The following is a 27,717-nucleotide window of genomic DNA, read 5'->3' on the forward strand; positions in this document are numbered from 1 at the left end:
CGCCCTAGACTCCGCCCCCCAGTCGGCACGGCCCACACCGCCCAGACACTGCTGGGCTCCTCACATTGTACTCCCAGCCCACACCGCCCTAGTCCCCATCCACCTCCGTAGGCCCCACCCCTCCCGGAACGCCCACGTCCGACTTTCTGACGCCAGAAAGTTGATCCGGAAAAGCCCAGGCGCTAGGCCCCTAGGCCCCGCCCCTCGTCTGCGGCTCTACGGGGACGCGCGTCATCTCCCCGCGCCGCCGCCGGAAGCTGGGTGTGTGTGACGACAGCGCCAGGCGCGGAGCTAACAAGTTCGGCGATGGCTGGCAGTGAGTGATGACCCGGTTACTGTCCGTTGCGCGCAGAGTCGTTTTGGCCGCCGTGCGCTGCAGCGCCCGCGGCTGCAGCGGTCTCGGCATGTTCTATGCCGTGAAGAGGGGCCGCAAGGCCGGGGTCTTCCTGACCTGGTGAGTGGGCGGCCCCGAGTCGCGCCCCCGGCAGCCGCGCGGCTGGGAGTCGGGCTGTCACCCGGAGCTCGCGGCCCTCGGCCTGGGGTGCAGCGCGCGGGGGCCCGCCGCCGGCCGCGCGGTGGGAGCCCCGGGCCCGTCTCCGCCGGCGTCGGCTCGCAGGTCCCGGCCCGAGGCTCCGACTTACGTTCCATGTCTGTTGGCATTGTCAGAGATGCCACGTATAGTGTAAGGTGACCAGGGTTCTCCGCTTATTCCTTCCTTTTTGTTTCAGTGAAACAATTTCCAAGTGGTTACACGTAGCGGAACTCTGAAGGTACCTAATCGAATCTTCCCCGTGTCTTTAAAAAGAGCAGTTCTTTAAACTGATACTTAGGTCCCTGTAACAACCCTTTAGGTGGGTGAGTTTATTATTTTCAGGTGTCGTTCCCGTGGTCAGGAAACTCATGGGGCTAGTAAGTGATGCGGTAGGACTGGCATGCAGGTGTTCGGATTCCAGGCCAGGACTACCAAGGTTTATTATCCGTGTGTGTGCGTGCCCGCAGTTGTTTACCTGTGCAGCGGTGCTACTGAGGTAGAAGCAGCTCAGAGGCTCACCTTTTTGCTGTAATGAAATGTTAACAGGGTTTTCTTTTTCGAACACCCCAAAATTCTAATGTGTTTTGAGATTGAGGAAACCGTTCCTGACTGGTGTGCGGTCTGGCTGGGACGCAGCACTACAGGGTGAGGTGTTGGACGGGAAAGAAAACTACACACGGTTTGCCCCCACGGAGCTGGCAGACTTTTGTCACGCTATTCCTAACCTCAGAATCCGTTAGAAAGAGGATGAGTAAGGGAGGAAGGAGGTAACATTGCACTCTGTTCCAGGAGCGAATGTAGAGCCCAGGTGGACCGGTTTCCTGCTGCCAGATTTAAGAAGTTTGCCACCGAGGAGGAGGCCTGGGCCTTTGTCCGAAAGCCTGCAAGCCCGGATGGACCAGAAGGTAGTCAGCCGCTCTCATCGTGGTGGCGTTTTATCAAAGCCTTGCACGGCCCAGCGTCACTTGATCTGTGTAGCTGCCTTCATGACGGAGCACATAGGATCGTTTGTTTCCATTTTACAGACAAGGAGACAGGCGGAAAGCGGTTTACCTTAGGGAGTTCTGTTAGTACCTGAGTTAGAAACAGGCCAGGACACCAGTCTCCTGCTCCACTCAGTGTCCTCACTGTACTTAATATTCTCTTTAAAAAAATACTTGTTCTGTTATTGAATTGAATGGGCTACAGTTTTAAAGTGGTGAGCGTAGGTTGTCTCAGTGCATGCACCTGTATGGTGTGTCCTTTTTGTGTAGGACAGTCACATGATCGGAATTTCCCCCAGTTTCACGTAGTGCAGAAAGTACAGTTAGTTAACTGAAGCGTAACTCCCAGTATAAGGAACACCAGGTGTGCAGGACTAAGGGTGACTGCCTTGGAGCACAAAATTTTAAAAATATAGCTAACCCTTGAACAACACGTGTTTGAACCACGTGGGTCAGCTTATGTGTGGACTTGGTTGTATTTATTACATAGGTTTATTTGTTACATTTTCCTTAATAACATTTTCTCTTGTCTAGCTTATTCTATTTTAAGAATACGATATATAAGACATATACAAAATATGTGTGAATTGATTATTTACATTACCAGTAAGACTTCGGCTAACAGTAGGCTATCAATAGTAGTTAAGTGTTTGGGGAGTCAATGGTTATACTCAGATTCTTGACTGCGCAGGTTGTTAAACCCCCCCAGGTTGTTCACGGGTAAACTGTATACCTTAACTGACTTTGAAAAAGTGGTGTTTCATTAGCTTTACTCAACAGACTTTTTTTTTTTTAGTTTATTTATTTATTTATTTTTGAGAGGTGGGGGGGAGAGAGAGAGAGAGACGGAGAGAGAGAGAATCCCAAGTGGGCTCCACACCGTCAGCGCAGAGGCTGACGCAGGGCTTGAACTCATGAACTGTGAGATCATGACCTGAGCTGAAACCAGGAGTCGGACGCTGAACCCACTGAGCCACCAGGCGCCCCTAGTGTTAGGTGCTGTGATCATTGTTATAATCCCGCTGGCAGCCCAGACGCAGACTGTGTCCTATTCCAAATTCAGAAGTATGGCTCTTGTCTTAGTTGTGTTTTTTTTTTTTCTAATTTTTTTTTATGTTTATTTATTTTCGAGACAGAGAGAGAGCATGAACAGGGGAGGGTCAGAGAGAGAAGGAGACGCAGAATCTGAAATGGGCACCAGGCTCTGAGCTGTCAGCACAGAGCCTGACGCGGGGCTCGAACTCACGGACCGTGAGATCATGACCTGGGCTGAAGTCGGATGCTCAACCGACTGAACCACCCAGGCGCCCCATGTCTTAGTTGTGTTCTTAACACCTCCTTTTCACTGCTTTTTTGTTTTAACCAATTAGCAATTTATTCAGACTTCAGTTTTCCAATATGTTTCTGTTCATTAAGTACTCTAAGTCCTAGGGAAAGGTATTTCTTTATATCTAGAAGTCACCTTTCTTAGAAGTTTACAGAGACTTCCTAGTTAGTGACTGATGTATGTAAATTGAGATTTAACATTTTTGGTGTTCAAAAATTGTAGCAAAGCAAAAGCGTTAGCCTCTTTCCCAATTTTTCCCTTAGTGTGACCTATATTTTTATTTTGGGATTTTTGAGCTATTTGCCAGTTACTGTGATTTCTGTAAGATGATTTGGGGTTAACTTACTCAAAAAAACACAGTTTTGTGAAGGAAAAAATTATCTGACGTGGCCTCTTTTTCCTTCAGTCTTATCCTTTAAAAACTTTCATGCCAGGGGCACCTGGGTGCCTCAGTCAGCAGAGTGTCTGGCTCTTTACTTCAGCTCAGGTCATGATCTCATGGTTTGTGTGTTCAAGCCCCACATCAGGCTCCGTGCTGATAATGGGGAACCTGCTTGGGATTCTCTCTGTCTCCCCCTCCCCCTCCCCCCCTCCCTCTCCCCCTCCCTCTCCCCCTCCCTCTCCTCCTCCCTCTCCCCCTCTCTCTCCCCCTCTTGTGCTCTCTTTCTCTCTCAAAATAAATAAACCTTTAAAAAAAAACCTTAAGTAAAAACTTTCATGTCAACTTAACCCTCTTTTCCTATAAATAAAATCGATGTTTAGAGCAGTATTAAAATTCTGCAAGATTACCCTTTGACCTGTACTTGTGTTTTGGGGTTTACGTGTATAAAGTACCTAGAGGTATATTTTTAAGGTAAATACAGGGTTACACAAATGTAGCAGAGTGGTAATACCAAACGTTACTCTATATGGTGACGTCACTCAGATTTTGCCTAGATAACCTTGGCGGTCTTCTGACAGGTGAGGGTGGAGAAGCTACTCCAGGCAGGACATCCTGGCTTGGATGTTAACAGGGTTTTCTTTTTTGAACACCCCAAAATTCTAATGTGTTTTGAGATTGAGGAAACTGTTCCTGACTGGTGGACCTATGTGGTAGGTGTTCAGTCAACATTTGAGCTCCATTTCTCCATCCCTGGTTTAGGGGTTTAGAGCTTAAAGTGAACTCTGTAGTGTTGGGCTTAGTTGTTGTTTTGGAGATAGAATCAGCTGCTCCTTCTGTGCCCCTATTCCCGCTCCGTAAAATGATAATGTAGGAGAAGCTGCTCCCACATAACGTGAGAGAGTACGAGAATCCCTTCGGGGTTAATCCCGACTTCACCTTCCCCTGAAAGAAAATTCTGCAGCTACTGCCCTGGAGGAATTCAGTCCCTTCTGCTGTTTGTTTCTGTTCCCTTTCTCAGTGTCTCCCGTTATCTGTTTATGTGAGGTCGGGTTACCCATGCCCGCTTACCTTTCTTGGAGGCCTTGACGGAGTCAGAGTGTCTACGGTAGGGGGTAAGGTGTTGAACCATGGACGCCACTGATCTTACATACAAAAGTTAAGTCCTTGTTTTCTTTGTCTGGGGAGAGAGTCCCTCAGACTTTGACACTGCCTGCCATCCCCGTAGGATGCAGAACCTTTGGTATCTACTGTCTCTGTCAAAACCAGATTGCTATTACACTAGAAATGTTGCTCCTGCCTTCAAATCGCCCTTACCAAGCTTTTCGTGGAAAATTCAGAGTCATTTCACAGGCCATCAAAATCTGAGATGGTGTGGACTGCCTGAAGTCAGTTCCTCTTTATAGGGCTACGTACAGAGGGTATTTAAGTCTGATTAGGTGATAATACAGAACTTACTGAATTTCTGGATTCTTAAGCATTTTATGTGTGTTCCCTTTCTCCTGGTTTTTGAGTAGACTCTATCTTTCAGGAGAGAAAAATGAACATGTACAAGAATCACAAGTGAAAACAAACAAGCGAGTCCGTGAGCCATTGGACGGAGATGAAAATGCAGAACCGTGTGCGAAGCACGTGAAACAGAACACAGAATCGGTGCCTTCCGTTAGCAAAGACACTTTTTCTTACATGGGTATATTTTTCTTGGATTTTTAAATATTCTATGTAATAATCATGAAAATAGGTGTAAAAACTATTCCCACTTAATGGGGGAAATTTGAGCTAATGTTTACCATCTTTATTCTTTAAGAAAAGGGTTTTTTTTAATGTTTATTCTTGAAAGAGAGGGGGAGAGAGAGAGAGAGAGACAGAACATGAGTGGGGGAGGGGCAGAGCGAGAGAGGGACACAGAATCCGAAGCAGGCTCCCGTCTCCGAGCTGTCAGCACAGAGCCTGACGCGGGGCTTGAACTCAAAGACTGAGATCACGACCTGAGCCGAAGTCGGACGCCCAACCGCCTGAGCCACCCAGGCGCCACCACCTTCATTCTTATCTGAAAAGATTATCTAAAAATCTCAGGTTACTCTTTTAGAGTTGATCAAACTGCAGAATTACTAAGACTTTGGACTTTCATTAGAAAAGCGTTATGTGGCCTACAAATGAAAAACATTATAATCTTTTGAAATATCAGTATTCTCTGTGCACACAGGCTTTCAGGTCACACGAGAAAGTGCAAAGGCTTCAGCTTCTTCACATAAGAAAGGGCCTGCACAGAGCTCTCTTTCAGCACCAGTATCTTCACCGTGGACGTTTAGCCTTTGCAAAACATAAGTGATCTCACCTTGTCCTCTACCTCTAACTCCAGGGACCCGTTTATATTTAGTGACTTATGGCATACAAAGCACCTTTTTGTTTTTTAGACGTATGAACAGAAAATAGGAATAAGTAGCATTTTTATATAAATCACTGTATTTGTGGTTCCAAGTTTTCTCCAAGAATAAGCCATCTCATAATTTAATTCAAGGAAAACCAGTAGAAAATGTTTTGTTAACCTGTATCACAAATGTATAAATCGGAGCGGCTGGCTGGCTCAGTCGGTAGAGCATGTGGTTCTTGACCTAGGGTTGTGAGTTCAAGCATTACGTTGGGTATGGAGCCTACCTTGAAAAAAACAAAACCGTGTAAATCAAGTTTGCAGTGAGGTAAAAAGACCAAACGTTCTTGATTGGGTTGTTTGCCAGCAGTAGTCAGAGTGTGTATCTGTGGAGTGATTGAGGGATGGCCATTTCTAAGGTACTAACGGTGGCTTAAGGTACGGTGGCACCTGGCGCAGTGCCTGATGGGTACTCTCATTTGAAACAGTTCGGTGACCAGGAAGGTAGTCATGTTGATAGTGCCACATTCAGTTGAGCCAGGGATCCTCGCCTGATCCCACGCTCCCCCCACACTCCCAGCCCCGGGGGTCCTCGCCCGGCACCCACGCTCCCCCACACTCCCAGCCCCGGGGGTCCTCGCCCGGCACCCACGCTCCCCCCACACTCCCAGCCCCGGGGATCCTCGCCCGGCACCCACGCTCCCCCCACACTCCCAGCCCCGGGGATCCTCGCCCGGCACCCATGCTCCCCCCACACTCCCAGCCCCGGGGGTCCTCGCCCGGCACCCATGCTCCCCCCACACTCCCAGCCCCGGGGATCCTCGCCCGGCACCCATGCTCCCCCCACACTCCCAGCCCCGGGGATCCTCGCCCGGCACCCATGCTCCCCCCACACTCCCAGCCCCGGGGATCCTCGCCCGGCACCCATGCTCCCCCCACACTCCCAGCCCCGGGAATCCTCGCCCGGCACCCATGCTACCCCCACACTCCCAGCCCCGGGGATCCTCGCCCGGCACCCATGCTCCCCCCACACTCCCAGCCCCGGGGGTCCTCGCCCGGCACCCACGCTCCCCCCACACTCCCAGCCCCGGGGGTCCTCACCTGGCACCCACGCTCCCCCCACACTCCCAGCCCCGGGGGTCCTCGCCCGGCACCCACGCTCCCCCACACTCCTGGCCCTGCTGTGGTCGGGAGCGTGCTGTTCTATCACTTAACACCTTCCCTCTTCTTCCCTCCCTCTCTGCCTTGCCTGGCCTGCAGTCCTTTTGACAAACAGCTCATAGAGCCAGGCCTCTGTTCGCTCCCATGGCCCTGCTTTTTAAGACCTGTCAACTCAACCCCTCCCACCGCCCTGCTGAGCGTGTTCTGGTCACACCTGGGGCCCTAGAGTGGCCTCCTGTCAGTCCTTTTCTGCCGTCTTCCTTACAGCACTGGTATGTTGGTCAGACCCTCTGTCCTGATGGAAAGAATAAAGACCATGGTTTCCTTGAGGCGAATATACTAAGAAAAAAAATTAGACCAACGTTTATCAGAGGACTAGACCTTCTGGCGGCCAGGTCAGGAACTGATCATGTTTTCCTGGACAGAAAGTACTGACCACATTGAACAACACCCTCGCAGTTTAGCCTGTGGACGCTAGCTCAGTGAGTTTGTGAAATAGATCCTCAGTTTTAGTGCTCTTGATCCAGTGGCACTCACTGAATTCCCTCTTCCAGGAGACTTTGTCGTTGTCTACACTGACGGCTGCTGCTCCAGTAACGGGCGCAGGAGGGCACGTGCGGGAATTGGTGTTTACTGGGGACCGGGCCATCCTTTGTGAGTAAACAAAAAAGCCTTCAAATCTGAGTGAATCTTGGCCTAACACTTGTGAGGGAACGACCCGGGGCGTGACCACCTGGCGCGCGGCTTTGGCGGAGGTGACAGAACGGCAAGCTTCGGCTGGTGCTGACACTGACAGCTTTGTTGCTCAGGACAGAGGCCTCAGCCTTCCTTTCTTGGCTCTGAGTCCTGACGCGTCTCTGTGTCTCGCTGACAACCTCTTATACCCAGATGACCTCCCTGCTCCCGCTAGGCGAGTCACAGGTCTCCTGCGGGGTGGTTTTGGCAAGGATGTCCCAGGGGCAGGTCGCCAGACTTGGAACCCCGCGCGTCCCCATGACTCTTCCGGAGACCTGGGGGCTCAGAGGTGACCTCCCGTTTTCCACAAGGCGCAGAGTTGGGATGGTGCCAGGTGTGGTCATTCACAGGTACCCGCAGCAGTGTTAGACATAATGTAAGGTAAACTGTTCGGTGATCATAAGGCTTGACATTTCTCTTGATCTGTGGTCTACTGAGTTCTTTCCCCTTAGTATCCCACTTTAGCTTTGAACCCTGTAAGAGGTGGTGAACTTGGGTTGCACTGAGTGTCTGGGCTTAGTGTTCGTCTGAGACCATGCATTAATGTATTTTAGGGCCAGAAATAAAACTTTGCTTTTGACTTCTGGCCCAGGATTCTTTACTAGACCATCCCATGATGCTTTTCCATAAAATGTTAGTACTGTCGGCTAACATTCCTTTGTTTGATGCTTTGATATGTCAAAAAAATATATACAAGCCTATCCTCCATTGAGAGGCTTATGGAATCACTTTGAGAATTAACTTCATCTTCCTTTGTATCGTTTTGAAACCAGGAACTTAGGCATTAGGCTTCCCGGGCGGCAGACGAACCAAAGAGCAGAAATTCATGTAAGTCGTCAGACACATTTCCCACCAAGTGTTAAGTCCATCGTGGCGGTGAGCTGCATGCATGCTGTGTGTGTAAGATACTCAGAGTCCAGAAGAAACTCAGTTTGTGGTTAGTAACAACTGCAATGGATAGGGATTTCCCAGAAAAATCCTAGAAGTGCTTTCACAAAAACGTGCAAATAGCTGTATGTGTAGCATTGTTTCATAGAAAGAGTGTACCCCTTATACTTAGCACAGAAAGAGAAAGACTGTTAAAGTGGCGGAGTGATTTTGAGCATTAGTGAAGTTGAGCGTTGCAGTTTGTGTAGTGTGCTGACTGACTGGTTTCTTCAAGGCAGCCTGCAAAGCCATCGAGCAGGCGAAGGCTCAGAACATCAAGAAGCTGGTTCTGTATACGGACAGTATGTTTACTATAAATGGTAAGCTTTTACCTTTCGTTGCTTCTGGTGTTGTCCTAGTAAGCACAAAGGGAAATGGTATTCCCTTCTCCAGTAGGAGGGATTGCATCAGGGCAGAACGCAAACGGCAGGTGGGGACCACGTTTGGTTTGTCAGAGATCAAGAAAAAGGTGAGGTTCTGGAGCCCAGTTCTGCTGCTCCGCTGTGTGCCCCACAGTCAAGGTGTTTGTCAGGCACCGAGCACAGGGCAGTGGGGTCGGTGTGCCCCTGCTCTCGTGGTCCTTAGAGTGTAAACAGCATAAGTACCTTTCAGGGGGCCGTGCTGACAGCTCCTTCGGGAAATTCCGTGTTCAGGACGCGGGGTGGGTGGCTGGGGAGGTGGAGAAGGCGGCCTCTTAGGCTGGGAGCTGTGGGTCAGCACAAGTCTGAGCGCAGGGCCGAGCAGGGGAGCGTGCCAGGCCTGTGCCCCGGGCCAGAGGACAGCCCGTGCGGGCAAGTGGCAGTTGCACACGTTGGGCGTCTTGCATCCACACGACTCCTGAAACAGAACGCTAAGGGCACCAGTGACAGTCACAACAAAGTTTATTGCAATGAGAGGCAAGGCCGACCGATCGGGACCAACACTCTTGATCAGCGTGTGGCCTCGAACAGCCGGGGTACAGAGTTTTTATAGCCGATCACATAGTTTTATCATCACCTGGGAACAGAACAGAGAAACAGTTCCCAGATGAGTTAGAAACACCCCAGATGAGGTGATTATTTTAGACTTTCTGCCGTTAAGTCGCAACCAGTGGATCCTCCTGACCCTGCCTCTGATGCTCTTTTCTTTGAACTTTTGTTTCCTTAATTGGTGAAGCCTAATTTACAAGAGTATGAAGCGTAATTTACAAGAGTAAAGCAAGGCTGTTATCTCTTAACCTTCAGTGTGAGAACAGAGCTGTTATTTCTCAAGCTACATGTTAGCCCTACACTAGTTTAACCGTTACAGGCGGAAGAGTGGGCGGGTGAAGGAGGGAAGTCTGGGGGAGGAGCAGAGACCGGGACATTCGAGCTCGTGGAGCTTACTTGACGAGAGCGTGTACTTCTTACAGGGATCACTAACTGGGTTCAAGGTTGGAAGAAGAACGGGTGGAAAACGAGCACGGGGAAAGACGTGATCAACAAGGAGGACTTTGTGGCGCTGGAGCAGCTGACCCACGGCATGGACATCCAGTGGGTGAGTGTGCTCCGAGCCGGTGCTGTCACCTGGCTGTCAGGACCAAATGTTCTAAGTTAACTGAGAGATCAGGGGTTTCTGTAAGTGATTTAACGACTTGAGAGGTAAAATAACGGTTTGCACGAAATTAACACCATAGCGTGTATTCGAAATTGGAACACATTTGACTCTCGATCATCACAGAAGTAACACTGCTCATTATTGGTATGATCGTGTGTAGACCACACTCTTCAGGCAGCGTTACAGACGGATGTTCCATATTCTTTCTGTTGTCTTCGCCGTGCTTACTAGTGCCTGGCCTGGGCTTCCTCTCCTCCCCTCCCCTCCCACTGTTAAAGTGACTTGTGACAGTCACTGTTGGTTTCTTGGGAATCAGCCATAATGTCAAGATAAAACTAATTTATGAGGAATTTTTAAAAAGTAAAGGGTGATAAGACTTTAGTAACATGACTTCTTTTCCAACATGGAAATGTTTTTCTTTTCTTTTAATTTTTTTTTTTTTTAATATTTACTTACTATCGAGAGACAGAGAGACACAGAGCATGAGCAGGGACGGGGCAGATAGAGGGGGAGACACAGAATCTGAAGCAGGCTCCAGGCTCTGAGCTGTCAGCACAGAGCCTGGCGCGGGGCTCAAACTCACAAGCTGCGATTTCATGACCTGAGCTGAAGTCAGACGCTTAACCGACTGAGCCACCCAGGCGCCCCTGGAAATGTTTTTCTTATAATAATAAATAGTTTTTAGGGGCACCTGGGTGGCTCACTTGGTTGGTTGAGCGTCCGACTTCGGCTCAGGTCGCCATCTCACAGCGTGTGAGTTCGAGCCCCGCGAGCCCCGCGTCGGGCTCTGTGCTGACAGCTCAGAGCCCAGAGCCTGCTTCATATTCTGGGTCTCTCTCCCTCTCTTCCCCTCTCCCGCTCATGCTGTCTCTCTCTGTCTCTCAAAAATAAAAAATAAAAAAATAAACATCATAATAAATAGTTTTTATTAAAACTATCTGTTCAAGCAATACAGAGCACGTTGAACGACAAGCATTGTCTGAACCCTACCCTGTCGTCCCTCCCCAGGACTACTGGGAGCAGTTTGGTGAACTGGGGTTTAAATTTGCCTTTCAGCCATTTAGATATGAACAGTGGTTGTATACGTACATCCCTTTTTTCAGACAGCATTTAAAGACAATAAAGTACGTGCATTGGATACATATTTGTGTGTCTGTACATACATGTGTTTTGCCGGGAAAGCCCTCCCAGTTCCATCATTCAGTGGGGAAAGAAAGCAATACAAACAGGAAAATCAAGTTTGTGGAGAATGAGAATGGGATTGTTGCAAATGCCTGCATTGCACAGGTGCCCTGGGCAGGCAGGCTGTGCTGTCGAACTGTGTCGGGGTGGGGGGGTGAGTCCTGTCCCACTCTGGCCACTGGGAACAGTTGCGTTTTTTACAGTAAGGGTGTACTCGTGTATTGCTTATGTAAAAAACCAGTGAAGATAAAAGAAACAAAATTTATTTAACAGATGCATGTTCCTGGTCATTCGGGATTTATAGGCAATGAAGAAGCTGACAGATTAGCAAGAGAAGGAGCTAAGCAATCTGAAGACTGAACGAAGTGATTTTAATTCTTGGAAAACCTTCCGTGAGTGACTCTTTTCTTACCTTTCCTTACTGGTGTGAAAAATAAATCAGAAAGTACATCAGAAGGTCATTCTGTGATTCCCTGTGGTTACATGTATAATACATTAAACAAATTTGAGATTTGAGCATTATTTGAGATTTCAGCATTATGCTTTATTGGGTTGGACACTGTTCTCATTAGTTTTATGACCATCTGGACAGAAATTTTAGGACTTGATTTAATGAGGCATGAATACAGCAGTGGTTTTAAAATGCAGACAGGAAGTCTGGAAGTATTCTAAAAGTGTTTATTTACCTTACAGTTGGCAGGATTCAGTCTCAGAATATTCTGGTTGACTTGTACCTCTCTGTGGAGTAGAGCAAGTCAGGGCTGGGCCCACACCTCGGTGCAGAGAGAGCGGACTGGGTCTTACCTGCCCGGGCGCCTGTGTGCAAGGCAGGCCTGCACGTCCGTAGTCCTGGCTGCTTGACCACTGATAAGAGCAGTTACTTACACAGCGAAATGCATAAATAAACCTTTTCAAATTTCTTTGGCTGTTTTTTGTTTTGTTTTAATTTTTTTTTAACGTTTGTTTATTTTTGAGAGACAGACTGTGAGCTGGGGAAGGGGCAGAGAGAGGGAGACACAGAATCCGAAGGAGGCTCTAGGCTCCGAGCTGTCAGCACAGAGCCCGACGCGGGGCTCGAACCCACAAGCCGTGAGATCATGACCTGAGCCAAAGTTGGACGCTTCACCGACTGAGCCACCCAGGCGCCCCACTTTGGCTGTTTTTCTTAAAAGCACTGTGCAAGTTAAAGTTTGATATAGTTGTTTACTTTTACCTTTCTTTGTTTACTACTTTGTTTTATCATAAAAACATACAGAAAATGACACAAATGTATAGCTTCTTGAATTATTACTGTAAGGTTAATTCCCAGGCGAGAACTAGAACTTGGCTGGACACCCCAGAAAGGCTCTCCACGTTCTCCAATCACAGCCCCTCCCTCCCTCCAAAATTAATCCTGACTTTTATAGAAATGACTTGCTTGTGTTTCTTTATGGTAATTCGGCCTTGTGTACTTTTTTTTTTAACTTGAGATTTCTTAAGTTTCCTTAATTTACAGGTTCCCCTGCCATTTATTGGGATCCTCACAAGGTTTACCCGTTGAGGAACCTGGGCCACTTGTCCTGTCGTTTCCCACGGTCTAGATTTCTCCATATACACTCTACCGGCACAGTCTGGCATTTTCTTTTGTCTTCTGAATTTCCTGCAAGTTGGCAGCGGGACCCAGAGGCTTGATCAGGATCGGGTTCCACATGTTCAGCAAACGGTAGATGGTCGCGTGCGGTCACTTGCAGCTGCAGGCTGCGGTCGTCTTCTTGATGTTGGCAGCTGCCGGTGCTCAGTGTCCGGATCCACTCGTCGTTTGGGCTCCAAAGTGGTGACACTCTGGGATGTTGCCCATAGTTATTGGCTGGAGTGGTTTCAGAAGATGCTTCCTGTCGCCTATCTGGTTATGCCGTGGTGGCGTTTGTTTAGGGAAGTCAGCAGACATGCAAAGATGATTGGTGTGTCGTCTTTAGAGGGCGACCGATCAAGGTTTTTTATTTATATATTTTCATAACGTGTGTCGTGAGCTTGTGTACTTATGCCTGCTTGATAGGTTTCAGGTCATTGCGGTATTTATCTTTATTGAACCCACATGGTAGCTTCTTTGGCCTGTAGGAGGGAGGTTCTTCCGGTTGGCTCTTGATTTCTTTGGATATTCGTGTGTACACACATATGCACTGACCACACCCGTTTACACGTATAGACCACAGGCACACTCGTGCACAGTCCACGTGCCCTGGCATGCTCACACACAGACCACGCATGTATGTGCCCCCAGTCATCTGCTCCAATGCTGTCTGCTGTGTGGGGACTCAAGACCCATCTGTACATTTCCTCCTCCAGATCTGGAATTGGCTGTTCCTCTAAGAATCTCCCCTCCCCTCCCCGCCCCTCCTCTCCCCTCTCTTTCTTTCCCTCCCTTCCTCTCTTTCTCTCTCTCTCTCTTTCTCTCTTCCTCCCTCCCTTTCTTTCTTTCTCTCCTTCTTTCCCTCCCTTCCTCTCTTTCTTTTTTCTCTTTCTCTTTCTCTTTCCCTCCCTCCTTTCTTTCTCCCTCCCTCCCTCCCTCCCTCCCTTCCTTTCTTTCAAGGTAAGGAATGTCCACACCCAATATGGGGTTTGAACTCATGACCCCAAGATCACGAGTTGCCTGCTTTGCTGACTGAGACAGCTGGTTGCCCCTGGCAAAAAAGGTATTTCAGGTGCTCATTGCTGTGGGGTTGGTCTTTGCCTCTAGGTCTTTTCAGGGAACAGAATTCTAAAACATGCACATACACATATTTTAAAGATAAAATATTTGAGTTCATGTTGATATTCTCAATAGAAACTCAGGATTTCAGAGTACCTAACTCTTCTATATCATGTCTGTGTCTCCTTCTACACTGAGGATCCTGGGATAGATGTTCCTTAACTACCAGCTTGCTTTTTTCCACTTGAACATGCAGTGTGTGGACACGAACACTAACGTGTATTATAGTGAAAACAGTGCTGGGTGTACGTTGCCGGCCATTACTTGATAAGATCTCCCCCTCTTGCCCTCCTCTGGTTTTCCTCCTGTGCATTTCATGGCCACACAACCAGCGTTTGGTCAGTGTCCTCTTGGAAACCAAATTCCCTGAGCTCCCCACGTTGAACTTTGTTTGCTTTATGCTTGAAAGCGGTAGGATAGAAATCCTTGGCTCACATTTTCTTTCCTTGAGTGTCTAAACTACCGATTTTGTTTTCTTCCAGCACGAAAAGTCTAACGAGTCTTACGTTCCCTCTTATAAGTCATGTGCTCTTTGCCTAGATGTCCAAGGCGTGAGTTTCTTGTTCTTGTCTCTCCAGTCCTTACTGTGTCAGACTGTGTCCCTGTGTCCCGCGTCGGTTGCCCGCGGTCAGAATTTGCAGGAATAGGGTGAGCTCTTGGCGCGTATACGTCCAAATCTGCTACTTCAGCAAGCTTGCCTTGAATTGTGGCTTAGAGTTCTGTTTTTCTTGGTTTTCTTTGGGGGTGGGGGACCTTGTTCTGTGTATGGGAACATCTGGTTTAGCCATTCATGGTCTTTTCCTCTTTTTCTTGAATCTCATTTATGTTTTAAGTTTCCTTTGTTTTTTTAAAAGTTGTCCTCCTGGTGACGTCCTGTCTCTGAAGGCATTACTTACTGTCTTCATTTGCTCTCGATTCTCATTTCTGAAAGTACTTGTCTTTCTAGTTTTCTTGAGCTGTCACCTTATTTCTGGTGTTTTCTAGCACTAATCTGCCACCCTCCCATCTTGGATCTCGTTGTTTGAGGCTTTGAAGCCGCACATTTGGACCTGTGTGGTGTCTCTCTGGAGTGCTCTCGCTGTCAGCAGGCTTTTATTTTCCTTTTCTTTTTTCTGAGAATAGCTCTGCGTGGGATCGACACTTTCCTGTCGCTCATTTTCCTAAACATTTAGTTCAGGTCGTTTTTCTCACTCCACAGAGCTCTCTGCCCTGTTGAATCTTGAATAATGCTAAAAATGTGGCGGCTGGCTCCCGGCTCTGGCCCTGCCCTCCTTGCACTGGGTCCCTCTCCTTCCTGTCTGTTGTCCCTGTGCTGTGCTGCTGGCTGTGTCCCCACAACACGGGTCCCTGCCGGCTCGGCTGCGGTGGATCTCGGGCTCCACGGCTCCAGCCCTCCGACCTTCTTGAAGCGGGTCCCTTGCACCCGTCACCACCGGGGGCGGACAGCCGCCCTGCTTCAGCCACCGGCCTCAGGCCGGCCCACCATGCTTTGCAGTGGACACCCGCCGTTTCCTTTGGGGTTGTCCTTTCAGGGGCCCGTCAGGACCCAGTGGCCTCACTGTGCTTTTCCCCGTGGGTGTGCAGGCTGTGCTGGGCGTGCCGTGCCCTTCACTGCCGCACGTTGGCTTTGTGGAGTCCCCACACCGCTGTGCTTTTTAGCAGCTTTGTGGCGGTGTGATCGACAGGCAGCAAATGGTGTGAAGGTAAAGTGGGCTGTGGACTCACCTGGGAACCTCTCGCCAGGACTGCCTGTCATTCCCCCCCCCCCCCCCCCCGCCCCTCTGAGATCCTTCCCTCTTTGACCCCATCCCCCGGAGACCTTCCGTTTGCTTTCCGTCGCTGTAGACTAATTTGTGTTCTTTGGGATTTTGTATAAATAGAGTCATGCAACATAAACTGTCTGTGGCAGGAGTTTCTTTTCGTCGGTGTAACTATTGTGCCCCCCCCCCCCCACGTGGGTATCAGTAGTTGGCTTCCCTTCACTGCTAGGTGGTGCCCCTTGTAGGCATGTCCCAGTCTGTGCGCCCATCCTCCTGTTCGAGGCTGTCCCCTCCGTTTGGGCTGTTGTGGAGAGAGCTGCCTGAGCACCGACAGGCCAGTCCTTCTGCGAGCACGTCCTCTGATTTCTTTAAGTGGAACAGCTGGGCCACAGGGCAGTGGGTGCTCGACTTCAAGGAACGCCAGCTGACCCCTCTGGCCATTCGACTTTCCCACCAGCAGGGCAGGAGAGTTCCGGTTCGCTCCGCGTCCCCGCCGGTGCTTCTGGTCACCTCGTTCTGTTAGGTCCGCGGTTCTGTTTCGGGTGAAGACTCGGGAAGATCCCACAGCGCCCTAGCTGCCGCCACTGCCCTGCTCCGCCCCCGAACGTCTGATTTTGCTTTAATGGGGCGGCGCCTCTTTGTGGGCCCAGGATTGGAAGTACAGAGGTGAGAGATCGTGCCTCCCAGACCTTCCAGGCTGCTGGGCAATTTGCACAAGTGCACGTACCGTCCGTGCGGAACCGAACGTGCGTGGAGCTCCAGGTAGGAGGAGGCCCGGCCGCTTTCAGTGAGAAGGGGAACAGGACGCCTTCAGGAAGCGCATTCCTTCTTGGGGTTGCCTAACGTGCAGCTGCCTCATTACAGCTCCAGAGAGTCGTGGTTCTGTCCACTTTGTCAGCTCCCGGAGACATTTGAGGGCTGCTGCGTAGACCAGGCGGGGCGCCGTGCCGTGAGGGACCGCCGCGTAGACCAGGCGGGGCGCTGTGTCGTGGAAGATACCAGCTTTTCAAAAGCTGCTGCTGCTCTCAAAATGTGCTCCTGATGCTTTGCAGACGGAGGCTGTTGGAGCGTCCCCGTGTCTTCTACGCCAGAGCGACGAGGCGGCTCCATTGCTGGGGGTCGAGAAAACCGAGAGGATCTCTGCCTTCTTTCAGGACAGGCTCATGGGATGTGGGCGAAACGAAACAAATCCGGAGAGCCGGTCCCGGGTGGGCAGCCTGCGTGGTGGTGAACCGGCGCCGTGAAGCCACACGTCGGTCCCAGTGGGATCTGTCCCGACGGGCGAGCCTGGGGCCTTAGGTCACGTGTCTTAGAAAGACCTTGGTCTCCATTTCCAGATGTCTCTTAATGCTCACATCCTGGTAGTTCTGAACGGGACGGGAGAGCTGCTCGGGAACAGCCCGTTCTCTGTGACGGGTCGGTCGGACTCTCGCCGCTCCGCCACAGCGGGTGTCCGAACTAAGCATCCAGCACCTCCGCAGAGTGTCTCCTTGACGTACAAATCCTGCTTTAACCTAATTTTAAAACCCAGAGGCCACCTTACCTGAGTCATAGCTGCGATGGACTGTGTCCCCCAAGTTCATATGTTGAAGCCCTGACCCCCCCCCGTGTGGCTGGTATATACAGATGGGGCCTGTGCGGAAGTAATTCAGGTTAACGAGCTCACTTCCTGCCTGCCCTTGCCACTGAGGAAAGAGGAAAGGTGGCTTGAGGACACAGCAAAGCCAGGACAAGAGCCCTCCCCGGAAGGCAGATCACTGACACCTTGATCTTGGACGTGGCCTCTGGGATCGTGAGAAGTCAGCGGTCGAGCCCCCAGCCGGCGGCGTTCTGTCCGGCCGCCTGAGCGGGGTCCCCAGCCACGGAGGTCTGCTGAAGGCCAGTCTCCTCTCCTGGGGAGGAAAGGAGCGTGAGGTCCAGTCCTCTACCCCTCGGTGGCTACCTCTCCTCTGCTTACCGTGCGGACAGCATGACTGCGCCACGTGAGCCAGGGCGCGTGATTCTTCGGAGATTCTCCGCCCGGTGGGTGTCGGTGAGGCAGCCCTGCTCTGTTCGGTGACAGGTTCTCCCGAATGTAAGTTGGTAGCGACCACGATGTTTTGCTGAAGCCTAGGAAACCAAAAATAAAAGTCGAGAAATAGGACTGTAGAGAGAGGAGATGATGACTCCCATATCTGGTCTGTGATTTTTTTTTTAAACTAGAAGAACGTCTAGTTACTTAGATTTAGGAATCTCAACACTGGCTGGGACTTCCTTCTCTGTGACAGGCCCTAGTGAATTGATTGCTCTGCTTAAAGGTATTCAGACAGACTCTCCGAAAACTGCGAGAAGAGACCCGTGAGATCTGTGTCTTCCAGCACGTGCTTGTTCTGCGTTTTCAAAGCCAGCGGGTGATAAGCAGCGAGGCCTGCTCTGGTGTCTGGACCTCTGCTGGTGACCTTCGTTTTTTTTGTTCTTATTTTATGTTTTGTTTATTTTTGAAAGAGACAGCATGAGCCGGGAAGGGACAGAGAGAGAAAGGGACAGAAGATCTGCAACGGGCTTTGTGCGTGGGGCTCGAGCTCATGAACCAGACCGGGAGCTCCTGGCCTCAGCCGACTGGGCCGCCCAGGCGCCCCCACTTTTTGCTTGAAACGCCCAAGCAACACGAGAAACCCCTGTCCTGAGGCAGACGGAAGCGACCGTGGTCAGGCCCGAGGTCCGGGCCTGGGGACCCGCTGGCTGTGAGCCGGACCAACGTTAGCGGTGCCCGGGACCTGTCCCCACTGCATTGTGTCAGCAGAGGCCTTCGAGGCACAAGTCGGGTCAGCGCACAGCTCCCTTCTCCCTCTGAGCCTTCTGTAGGCACATGCGCTCCTAACATGTGTGACCTCACTGCAGTCCCCTCATGACCGGCTCACCGTCCAGCGGCTCCAGGCTCCATCCCGAGGGCATCGTGCTGCTGAGAGGGCCGCCCATGCCCTCGGCACTTCAGGGCGCTCCTGGGGACCCCCTCTGCCGTGTCTGGTGCGCCTGTCTCCACGGCCTGCTTCCCACCATCTCTGGGTGGAGCGGCTCGAGGCCCGACGCAGCCTCCGTGTCAGCCGGAACCTAGCACGGCGTCTGCTGGTGCGGGTGACGGCACCGCCAGCCAGGCCCTGAGCACGTGGGACGGGGTGTAGCGACCTGTCTCGGCGGTGGTGTGTTCTAGAACTAAATGATCTTCAGTTTTTAATTAAAAAACAAATTCTCGGTGCTTTCCTTTTCTCTTTTTTTTTTTGACTTTTATTTATTGTTGAGACAGAGAAAGAGCATGAACAGGGGACGGTCAGAGAGACAGGGAGACACAGAATCTGGAACAGGCTCCAGGTTCTGAGCTGTCAGCACAGAGCCCGATGTGGGGCTTGAACTCAAGAGGCATGAAATCACGACCTGAGCCGAAGTCAGACCCTCAACCGACTGAGCCACCAGGAGCCCCTCCTTTCTTCTTTTTAAATGTTTTATTATTTTGAGAGAGAGAGAGAGATACACGGTGAGCGGGGTGGGGCAGAGAAAGAGGGAGACGGGGAAGCCCAAACAGGCTCCCTGCCGTCAGCACAGAGCCCAACGCTAGCGAGCTGTGAGACTTTGGCCTGGGCGGAAATGCAGAGCCAGCCCGGTGCCCCTTGGGGGCTTTCTTAAGGCTTTATATGTGCTAATTCATCTCTAATCACTCCCTCATTGTTGTTGAATTGTTCTTTTCTTTCCCGAAGAAGCTCACTTGACCTGGAAAAAAGTTACTGAAGGTGGTGGGGCTCTGTAAGGACAGGAGACTGCTCAAGGAGGTTCACTTGTTAGGAAGGGAATTCTCCCACAGAAACTTCCCGACCCTGCAGGCCTGCCCTCCCCCTCGGAGCAGAGGGCTCCCCGGTCTCCCCATGTTTGTCACATCCCGCAGTGAGAGCGGTTCCTTTTGTTTTTGTGTGTTTGTTAAAGTGTGATGCGCAAGTCCCGCCTTGAGATTATTGCGTGTTAAGAGAATGAAGCGTAAAAAGAAATTGAAACTAAAACAAAATTTTCAAGGTTATATGGCTCTTCCTCCCGTATTACCCCCAAGAAGCACATCCTTTACGGTTTTTTGATAAAGGCTCTGAAAACGATTCTTGGGTCATTCGATTATAACTCCTTGGCCACCACATTGTCACGATTCAGCATGACCCATGTCTTTCCCTAGGGCTGTGTTGGTGACCCACCCTCAGAAGGACATCTGTGTGGGGCTCACTGTTCGTCACAGTGAATTTGCTGGGCCTCACCCAGGGCCTTGCGGTGAATGACTCTTTATCCTTGTCTGCAATGAGGGCAGGGGAACAGTTCCTCTGGAAAATTGTCGTGGCGGGGCTGTCGTAATCTCGTCTACTGTATGGGTTGACCGAGAGGTTGGGAAGGCACCCTACTTGTTCTGTGATCCTCAGAGAGAGGAGGCCACTCTGGGTCAAATGTACGTGTGTGTGTGTGTGTGTGTGTGTGTGTGTGTGTGTGTGTGTGTGTGTATCCATACTGCTTTTCAGAAGCCTTTGCATTTTTCATAAAAAGTATCCGTAAGTCTGTACCCGCACTAATATTAAGTCTCCCCATACCTTTTCTGTAGATACTTTTTCATCTTTGCCAAGGCCCTTTACCAGACTCCTTGCTCTAACTTACATTTGAGGTTTCTGGAGAGGTTGGAAATCTTTTTATAAATCTAGATGGTTTCCCATCTAAAGAAAATAAATACTACGCTTTTATTCAAGCCTTTTGAAAGGTACTTCAGAAGAAGAAACAGGTATGGCATGTGACTATAGTTGATAATATTGTACGGTATACTTGAAGTTTGCTAAGAGTAAATCCTTTTTTTAATTTTGAGAGAGAAAATGCATGATTGGGGAGGGGCAGAGAGAGGGAGAAAGAGACCATCCCATACAGGCTCTGCACTTACCAGCACGGAGCCTGATGTGGGGCTCGAACTCATGAACCGTGAGATCATGACCTGAGCCAAAGTCAGAAGCTTAACTGACTTGAGCCACCCAGGCACCTCTGCTAAGAGTAGATCTTAAGCGTTGTCCGTGCACACATACAAATAGAAGTTTACCTGAGAGGTGATGGATGTGTTAATTAACTTCATGGTAATAATCATTGTACAGTGTGTGTATAAATCAGCACATTGGCCAAAAGTAGACCCACACAAGTATAGTCACCTTGTCTTTGACGAAAGGGCAAAGACAACTCAATGGAGCGAAGATAGTCTTTTCAACAAATGTTGCTAGAAAACCGCATCCACACGCAAAAGAATGAATCTAGACCCAGACCTGACACTCTTCACAAAAATTAACTCAGAATTGGGGCGCCTGGGTGGCTCAGTCGGTGAAGCGTCCAACTTTGGCTCAGGGCATGATCTCACAGTTTGTGGGTTTGAGCCCCGTGTCGGGCTCTGTGCTAACAGCTCGGAGCCTGGAGCCTGCTTCGGATTCTGTGTCTCCCTCTCTCTCTTCCCCTCTCCCGCTCGTGCTCTGTCTTAAAAATAAACATTAAAAAAAATTTTTTTTTAAATTAACTCAGAATGGATACTAGATCTAAATGTAAAACACAAAACCATAAAACTTCTAGAAGATATCCTAGCAGAAAAGCAAGGTGCCCTTGGGTGTGGCGGTGCCTTCTTAGATCCAACACCAAAGACACAAGTCATGAACGAACTAATACTCTGTACTTGTTAAAATGAAAAAACTTCTGTTCTTGAAGGACACTGTCGAGAGAACGAGAAGACAAGCCACAGACTTGGGGAGAGTATCTGCAAGAGGCACCTCTGAGAAAGGACTTCTCCAGAACACACAAAGGACTCAAAACTCCGGAATTAGCAAACCAACCCGCCCAGAAAACGGATCGGTGGCCCTGACAGAGACCTCACCAAAGAAGATACACAGGTGGCAGGTAAGCACCTGAAGAGCCGGTCCACGGCACAGACCGTCAGGGACAAGCGGTTTACAGCCGCCACGCCGCTGCACACGTACCAGAGCGGCCCAAACCCGAACTGCGACGGCACCAGATGCTGGTGAGGACGCGAGGCCTCGCGAGTGCTCACTGCTCGCTGCCGGGGACGCAGGGTCACGCGGCTACTTGGGAAGATGGTTTGGCGGGTTCTTACAAAACGAAACCTACTCTCAGCACGCGACCCGGCAGTCACGCCCTCGGTACTCACCCAAAGGGGTTGAAAACTTACGTCCACCCAGAACCTGCTCACGGATGTTTGTAGATCTGTGTGTAATGGCCAAGCCCTGGAAGCAACCGGGTGACTGGACAAACGCCCTGGAACATCTGTATTCGCTAAACCGTAACCAATTATCAAGTCACGAAAAGACTCGGAGGGACCGTAAATACACGTTACTGAGTGAAAATCGAACCTGAAAAGGCTATGTGCTGAATGATCACAACCCTAGGACATTCTGGAAAAGGCAAACCTGTGGACACAGTTAAAAGGCCAGGGGTGGCCAGGGGTTGGGGTGGGGGCGGAGGGAGGGATGGGTGGGTGGGGCCCACGGGATTTTTGGGGCCGCGAGAGTGCTCTTCGTGATACCGCAGTGCTGGGTGCGCTTCGTTACCATTTGTGCAGACCCCCAGAACGTGCGAGACCACGAGTGAGTCCTACGCAAATTCGACGCCGGGGGATGATGCCTCAGTTTACCTTCGTCAGTTGTAACACATCGACCCTGGGGGGGCGGGGCTGGGACGCGGGGCTCTAGGGGCAATCTACCTTCCTCCTAACTTGGCTGTGAACCTAAAACTCTAAAAGAATAAAGTCTTTAAAAAATCATGTTGTACATTTACATATAATTTTGTCAACTCTGCCTCAATAAAGCTGGGGGAGGGGCGCCCGGGAGGCTCAGTCCGTTAAGCGCCCGACTTCTGCACAGGTCGTGATCTCGCGGTGCGTGGGTTCAAGCCCCCTGTTGTTCATGTTCTCTGTGCTGACAGCTCGGAGCCTGGAACCTGCTTCGGATTCTGTGTCTCCCTCTCTCTCTCTCCTCCCCTGCTCGTGCTCTGTGTCTCTCAAAAATAAACATTAAAAGCAATTAAAAAAAAAAAAAAAAAGGAACAACAGTGGATGTGGACTTCCTGAGTTTATGTCCCGGCTCCTCCTTTAGTTTGGTGCCACTCAGATAGGCAGGGACTTGGGCCGGACCTGGGTGCGGTGCTCGGGTTGCCAGGGGGGAGCCCCGGAGCTGGCGAAGAACAAACAGCAGGGCCCAGGCGAGGCTGGAGGGACAGGAAGCCAGACACCTGCAGAACAGAGTCCTGTGACTCCCCCGGGCCACAGCAGGGAGGTGGTGCCGGCTCGGAACCGGACCCTCCCGCCCGCACGCCTCCGGGGTGGGCTCGGGTGTTCACCTGCTCCCGCTCCTGTGAGATGCAGACCAACGGTCAGCAGTGCGTCCGGAGTGGGCTGTACCCAGATTCCAGCCCGATGTTTCTTCAGCGTCTCCCCTCGGACCTCTGACAGACGTGGCAGACACAGCCCGTGCGACCCAGACTCCGCTCTGCCCCCACCCCAAATCCGCACAGTCCGTAGTCCACGGTCTCCTCCATCTCCACCCGCCACGACTCCGTCCTCCCAGGCTCTCAGGCTGCAGCCCCAGAATACCCCTGACCGCCCCGCGCCTGTGTCTCACATCCCTGCATCGTCAGCTCTGGTTGGCCTTCGTGCAAAACCGATCCGGAACCTGACCGTTCCCACCATGCGCATACTAGGTCCTGACCCAAGCCCCGACCTCTGTCACTCGGAAGATTGCAGTAGCCTCCCCGGTTTCCTTGCTTCCGTCTAGCCTGCCCTGCAGGTGGTTCTCCATCTAGAAGCCCGACTCCCATCACACCAAGTGGCCGTGAGCGTCCCCACGCTCTGGCCCTGCCGCCCTCCGGGCCTCCTCCTGCTGCCCCAGCTGATGTACCGCAGGCCCCGAGGTCCAGGACCCAGCGCCCCAGGCCGTGTGCTGACCATTCTCTCTGCTTCCTCCAGGTGTTTGGGCTCCCCCCACCCCCAACTCCTTCCATTGGCTGCTCACGGAGACTCATACCCTGCAGGCTTCCCTGCCCCTTCCCACCTCCCCACCTCCCTCTGGGTCCCTCTCCCCCTCTGACGCCATCCTCCCCTCCCCGACCCAAGGCGGTCACGTGTTACTCCTGTTTCCCTGCGTTACGTTCCCCCTCCCCGTCTTAACGGGGCTCACGTGTGCCAACGTCCTGGGATCCTCACTGCCAGATATTTGGCCCTTGAGAATCTATCACGCCGGCCAAAGTTGGTTTTCCACGAGAGTGAGATTTGCTTTCTGAAAAACTATTTCCCAAATGTCAGTATCTGTTACTTATACATCCTTGTGGTTTTTATTACTAAGACTTAGTCCCAGTGCTTACTGTAATTGTTGGGTGTTCTCGTGTTTCTGCTGCCCTGCCCCCCAACATTGGCGGGTGTTAGAATCAAAAGCAAACGGAGACCTGCCTGGAAAATCCCCTGAGCAGACAAAACCGGTTTGGTTATACAAACAGAGATTAATGTTTATTTTGCAAGACAGCCCGACCTGGGCCGCTTCTCGCTTAGGCCCCTGGAAATCGCGAACAAAACTTTTCTTTCCCAAAAGTTGCTATGAGCTAACCACTAACCAATTCTGTGTCGTTAAAGAAAGTCAATGTTGTGACGATTCCCTGTGAATCTCGAAGTCCCTGCCTCCTCACCTCCTGCGCGGCTGTCTGGAATTGCGGCCCTGAGCCCCGTCTGTGCTTTGGTCACGTGCTCCCAGCTGGGAAGTGGTCTTTTTGGCGAACGCGCGGTCCGTCTTGACTAGTTGCTACTTCAGTCACTTGCTGCACTTTTGTCAGTGTTCACCAAAGAATGTCGTGCGGGACGTTTTTGGAATGAGTACGTGCCGCCCTCCAAGAGGAGGAGTCTTATCACCCTCACGCGGCGTCTTCGTCACGAGCCTCACCACTTTCCAGAAGAGAGTTAGCATAGGAGGCCCCCTCAAAGTTTTTGACCTCAGAAGGCTTTTTCCCGATCCTTTCTCTCAACGTATGTGACATGGAGCACGCCTGGGGAAGAGTCTCATCGGAGCAAGTGTTTGGGGACAGCGTGACGCAGGTATGATGACGTCTGGAGAGAGACAGGGGTGCGCAGGCTAGAATAAACATGCGTTTACTTGCATCCTGGAAGCCCAAGGGCGTGGGATGACTCACCGAGAGGCTGCAAATGAGGCTGCCTCTGTCCCCAGGGAAAGAGAGGGTCGTACTTACCGATGTCTGAATGTCTCCTTCTTTCTTCTTTGAAAGAGGTGTTAAGAGCCCGAGAAATGCTCTCCTTTAGACCGTGGCCTCCAGGGGCTGCGTCAGTGCTGCTCCTTTGGTAAGAAATCCACTCCGACTCCCTTTTTTCAGGTACGAACAGTTCACAGTTCATGCACAGCTGGCTTGTTTCTGAATTCAAAATACCACAACTTTTTGTAAAAACCATTGAAATTGTCCAAATATACATGCAAAAAGAATAGTTTTATGAACATCCATACATCCCTGTCACCCAGTTTCATTGTATGAAAGTCTCTTTCAGCGAACTGGCCAGGTTGTAGGATAGGGGACGGCCCGCGGCTTTTCGTCCCGCAAGTCCCGTGTCAGCCCTACGTTCCATTTCTGGACGGGCCCTTGTGTTTCACGGCCAACCTTTATTTTCGGCCCTTTCTTTTCAACGATAATTTTCATCCCGGTGCACCAGTTGCTTCCAACCATTGGCACCTCTGCTGTTATTTATGACACCTACACTCCCTTCACACTTCCTCTCTTTTCCAGAAAGCCCTCAGGCTTTCCGTGTAGAAGACATGGGCTGAGCTCTGGCCGTGACGGGAAAGTGGCCCAGACACAGGCTGCTCCGTGGGGCTGGGCTGGTCTCCCTCCACGTGGGCGTCAACAGTGAGGGGCCGCAGGGCCCAGGGCCCGAGGACAGGGACAGGGATGGGTGGCGCCGACTTGACAGCAGTTGCCAGGCCCTCTGCTCTCCTCAGAGAGACACCCACCGAGTAGGAGGGCCTTGGCAGCCCAGTGTTCCAGAGCGTCTGCCCGCTTGTCTGCTCGGCCCTCCTCCTCCGGGTCCTCAGGGGTCCCGGCTTTGTCCCAAGGGGCTGCCAGGCCCGGCCTCGCCGGATGGCCGACCTCGGGCTTCGGCAGAGATCCAAGGGCGGTGGACGCGTGGTTCTGCCTGGGCCATCTGGAACCTTCCATGAGACTGGCTCTCCAGACACCACTTAAAAGAGCTCCTTTCTCATGAATTACAAGCATGGCTACGGAGCTACTGGGGGCTGGGTTTCCTGTACCAACAGGAAGCTCGTTGCGGGAGGTGAGAATTGAGCCAGCTCTCGGGGAGGAGAGCCGAGGCAGGCCGAGGCCGAGGCCGGGAAGGAGGGAACCCTTAGCAGCCTCTGAGCCCCAGCGCAGCCTTGCTTGAGGCGAGGCCCCCCAGCCCGCGGCAGAGCCAACCTATCTTTGTTCTGTTTTGTTCGTTTTGCACGTTGCGCTCCTGTCCCCGGAGCCACGAAGCTGGGCCGTGGTTCCTAAAGCACGAGGGGCTGCGGCGTGGAAACACATCCCCGGGGGCCAAGACGCGGAGGGCCCTCCCTGTGCCGAGCAGCGCGGTGAGGGGGCAAAGGCCGCGCCGGGGCAGCTGCTGGCGCTCGTGCAACACTCCTGTGCCACCAGCCGCCGTGGCTGCTCGGACACACGTGCAGGAAAGCCGGCCAGACGTGAAGCCCCGCATCTCTCGAGAGATGAAGAAAGATGAGGAAGCCGTAAACAATTAGGAAATGTCGACGTCTGCGTCGACGCGTTAATGTTGTCTGTGACGCAAGGGAAGCGCACAGAAAGCACCTCTGCTATCGACCCAAGTGTGACCGTTGCCAGGAGAGAGGCCCCTAGGATTGGCCTGCAGGCCGAACTCGCCCCCAGATCACCATCGCTGTTCCAGCCGGGGCGCCCGGCAGACGCTGTCTCAAAATTGAGCCGAGCGAGCCTGCCTTCGCAGTCTGACTTGACTCGGCGCGCGGTGGTCGCCGGGGGCGGGGCGCGGCTGGAACCGAGAGGGGAACAGTAAACACGCGGCCCTTACTGAGGCCGCGGTTACGATGGCTGTGTCGTCCAGAACCCTCCCTGCCAGAAAAAAAATTGTGATCGTCTCCTAAGGCTTACCCAGCTGTCATATACTCTGGATGTGGAGTTCCCTCTTGTCCAGCAACAGGGCAGACGCGGGATTAAAATACGAGAGGCTAATGTCCGGGAGGAGACAGGAGCCCCAAGTAAGGGTCCTTGCTCCGTTTTTATTGGGGTCAGAAGGCTTACAAGCGTGATGGGCGTGTACCAAGAGACAATGAAACCGTGAACATTAACTCACGGGCAGGAGGGAAAGGGGGTGTTGAAGGCATGCGCTGTTAGACACAGACTCCTGACACTGGGTGGAAGGTTGTTTACAGCAGACGTGAGGCCCCTCCTCTGTTTACCTAAACTGGCCTAGGGGATGAGAAAGACCGAGCAAGCTACGTCTGGGTCAACAAGGCACCTTTCTTTTGCTAATTAGCTCCTCTCTGGGCAACTACGCCCCACCGACGTCTATAGACGTCTATAGCGCTGTTTACCTGTTCACCTAATTTGGTCCTTCCTTCCTGTGAAAGCAGCTTTCTGCTGTTGTACTAAGTTGGGGGGCATTTCCCCCCTGAACACCTAATCTCGTTTACTATTTTTGGATGCTTTCATCCTGCGATTTCCTATTCCTATACTTTTGTCCTATTCTGGGGGCCTTTGCCCCATTTACCTGACCTTTTTTACCCAAACTTGGGTGTGTTCATCCTGTGGCTATTTCTTTAGGCCTTGTTAACCCATCCGTGCAGGCTCAGGGAATTCCTAAGCTTATTCCCCACGCCTAGCAACTTGAGGAAGTGTCATGCTTGAGTCAAGGTTATTCTCCTGGCCTCTGTAGAGGTTTGTTTTTTGTTTTTTTTTTTTTTTACTGTATCTTAAAAAGTTTTCTGGTTACCATCAATTTAA

At 51.4% G+C, this 27,717-nt stretch overlaps 1 protein-coding gene and 1 long non-coding RNA gene across 5 annotated transcripts; one reads left to right on the forward strand and one right to left on the reverse strand.

The window, feature by feature from the left end:
• The first annotated feature begins 261 nt into the window (after positions 1–261).
• On the forward strand, positions 262–21,713 carry RNASEH1 (ribonuclease H1). Of its 3 annotated transcripts, none has more exons than XM_053201299.1 (9): positions 262–454; positions 1,322–1,437; positions 4,753–4,911; positions 7,308–7,407; positions 8,262–8,316; positions 8,651–8,735; positions 9,806–9,930; positions 11,446–11,564; positions 21,394–21,713. In XM_053201299.1, exons 1-8 carry the CDS (start codon positions 324–326, stop codon positions 11,530–11,532), a joined length of 858 nt encoding a protein of 285 aa, XP_053057274.1. In that variant the 5' UTR covers positions 262–323; the 3' UTR covers positions 11,533–11,564; positions 21,394–21,713. The 3 variants fall into 3 exon arrangements, with proteins under 3 accessions (XP_053057274.1, XP_053057275.1, XP_053057273.1); XM_053201300.1 differs by lacking the exon at positions 21,394–21,713 and adding an exon at positions 12,154–16,661; XM_053201298.1 differs by lacking the exon at positions 21,394–21,713 and adding an exon at positions 11,866–12,092 and having other exon boundaries at positions 263–454.
• Positions 16,661–26,895, reverse strand: LOC128311328 (uncharacterized). 2 transcript variants are annotated; one of them, XR_008289724.1, is made up of 3 exons: positions 24,376–26,895; positions 17,618–17,769; positions 16,661–17,552 (listed from the first exon to the last, which is right to left on the reverse strand). It is a non-coding gene; the product is annotated as an uncharacterized LOC128311328 (long non-coding RNA). The 2 variants fall into 2 exon arrangements; XR_008289725.1 differs by lacking the exon at positions 24,376–26,895 and adding an exon at positions 23,418–23,761.
• Between the last annotated feature and the right edge of the window lie 822 nt (positions 26,896–27,717).

Source organism: Acinonyx jubatus, chromosome A3, assembly GCF_027475565.1.
Source record: "Acinonyx jubatus isolate Ajub_Pintada_27869175 chromosome A3, VMU_Ajub_asm_v1.0, whole genome shotgun sequence".
Classification (NCBI taxonomy): domain Eukaryota; kingdom Metazoa; phylum Chordata; class Mammalia; order Carnivora; family Felidae; genus Acinonyx; species Acinonyx jubatus.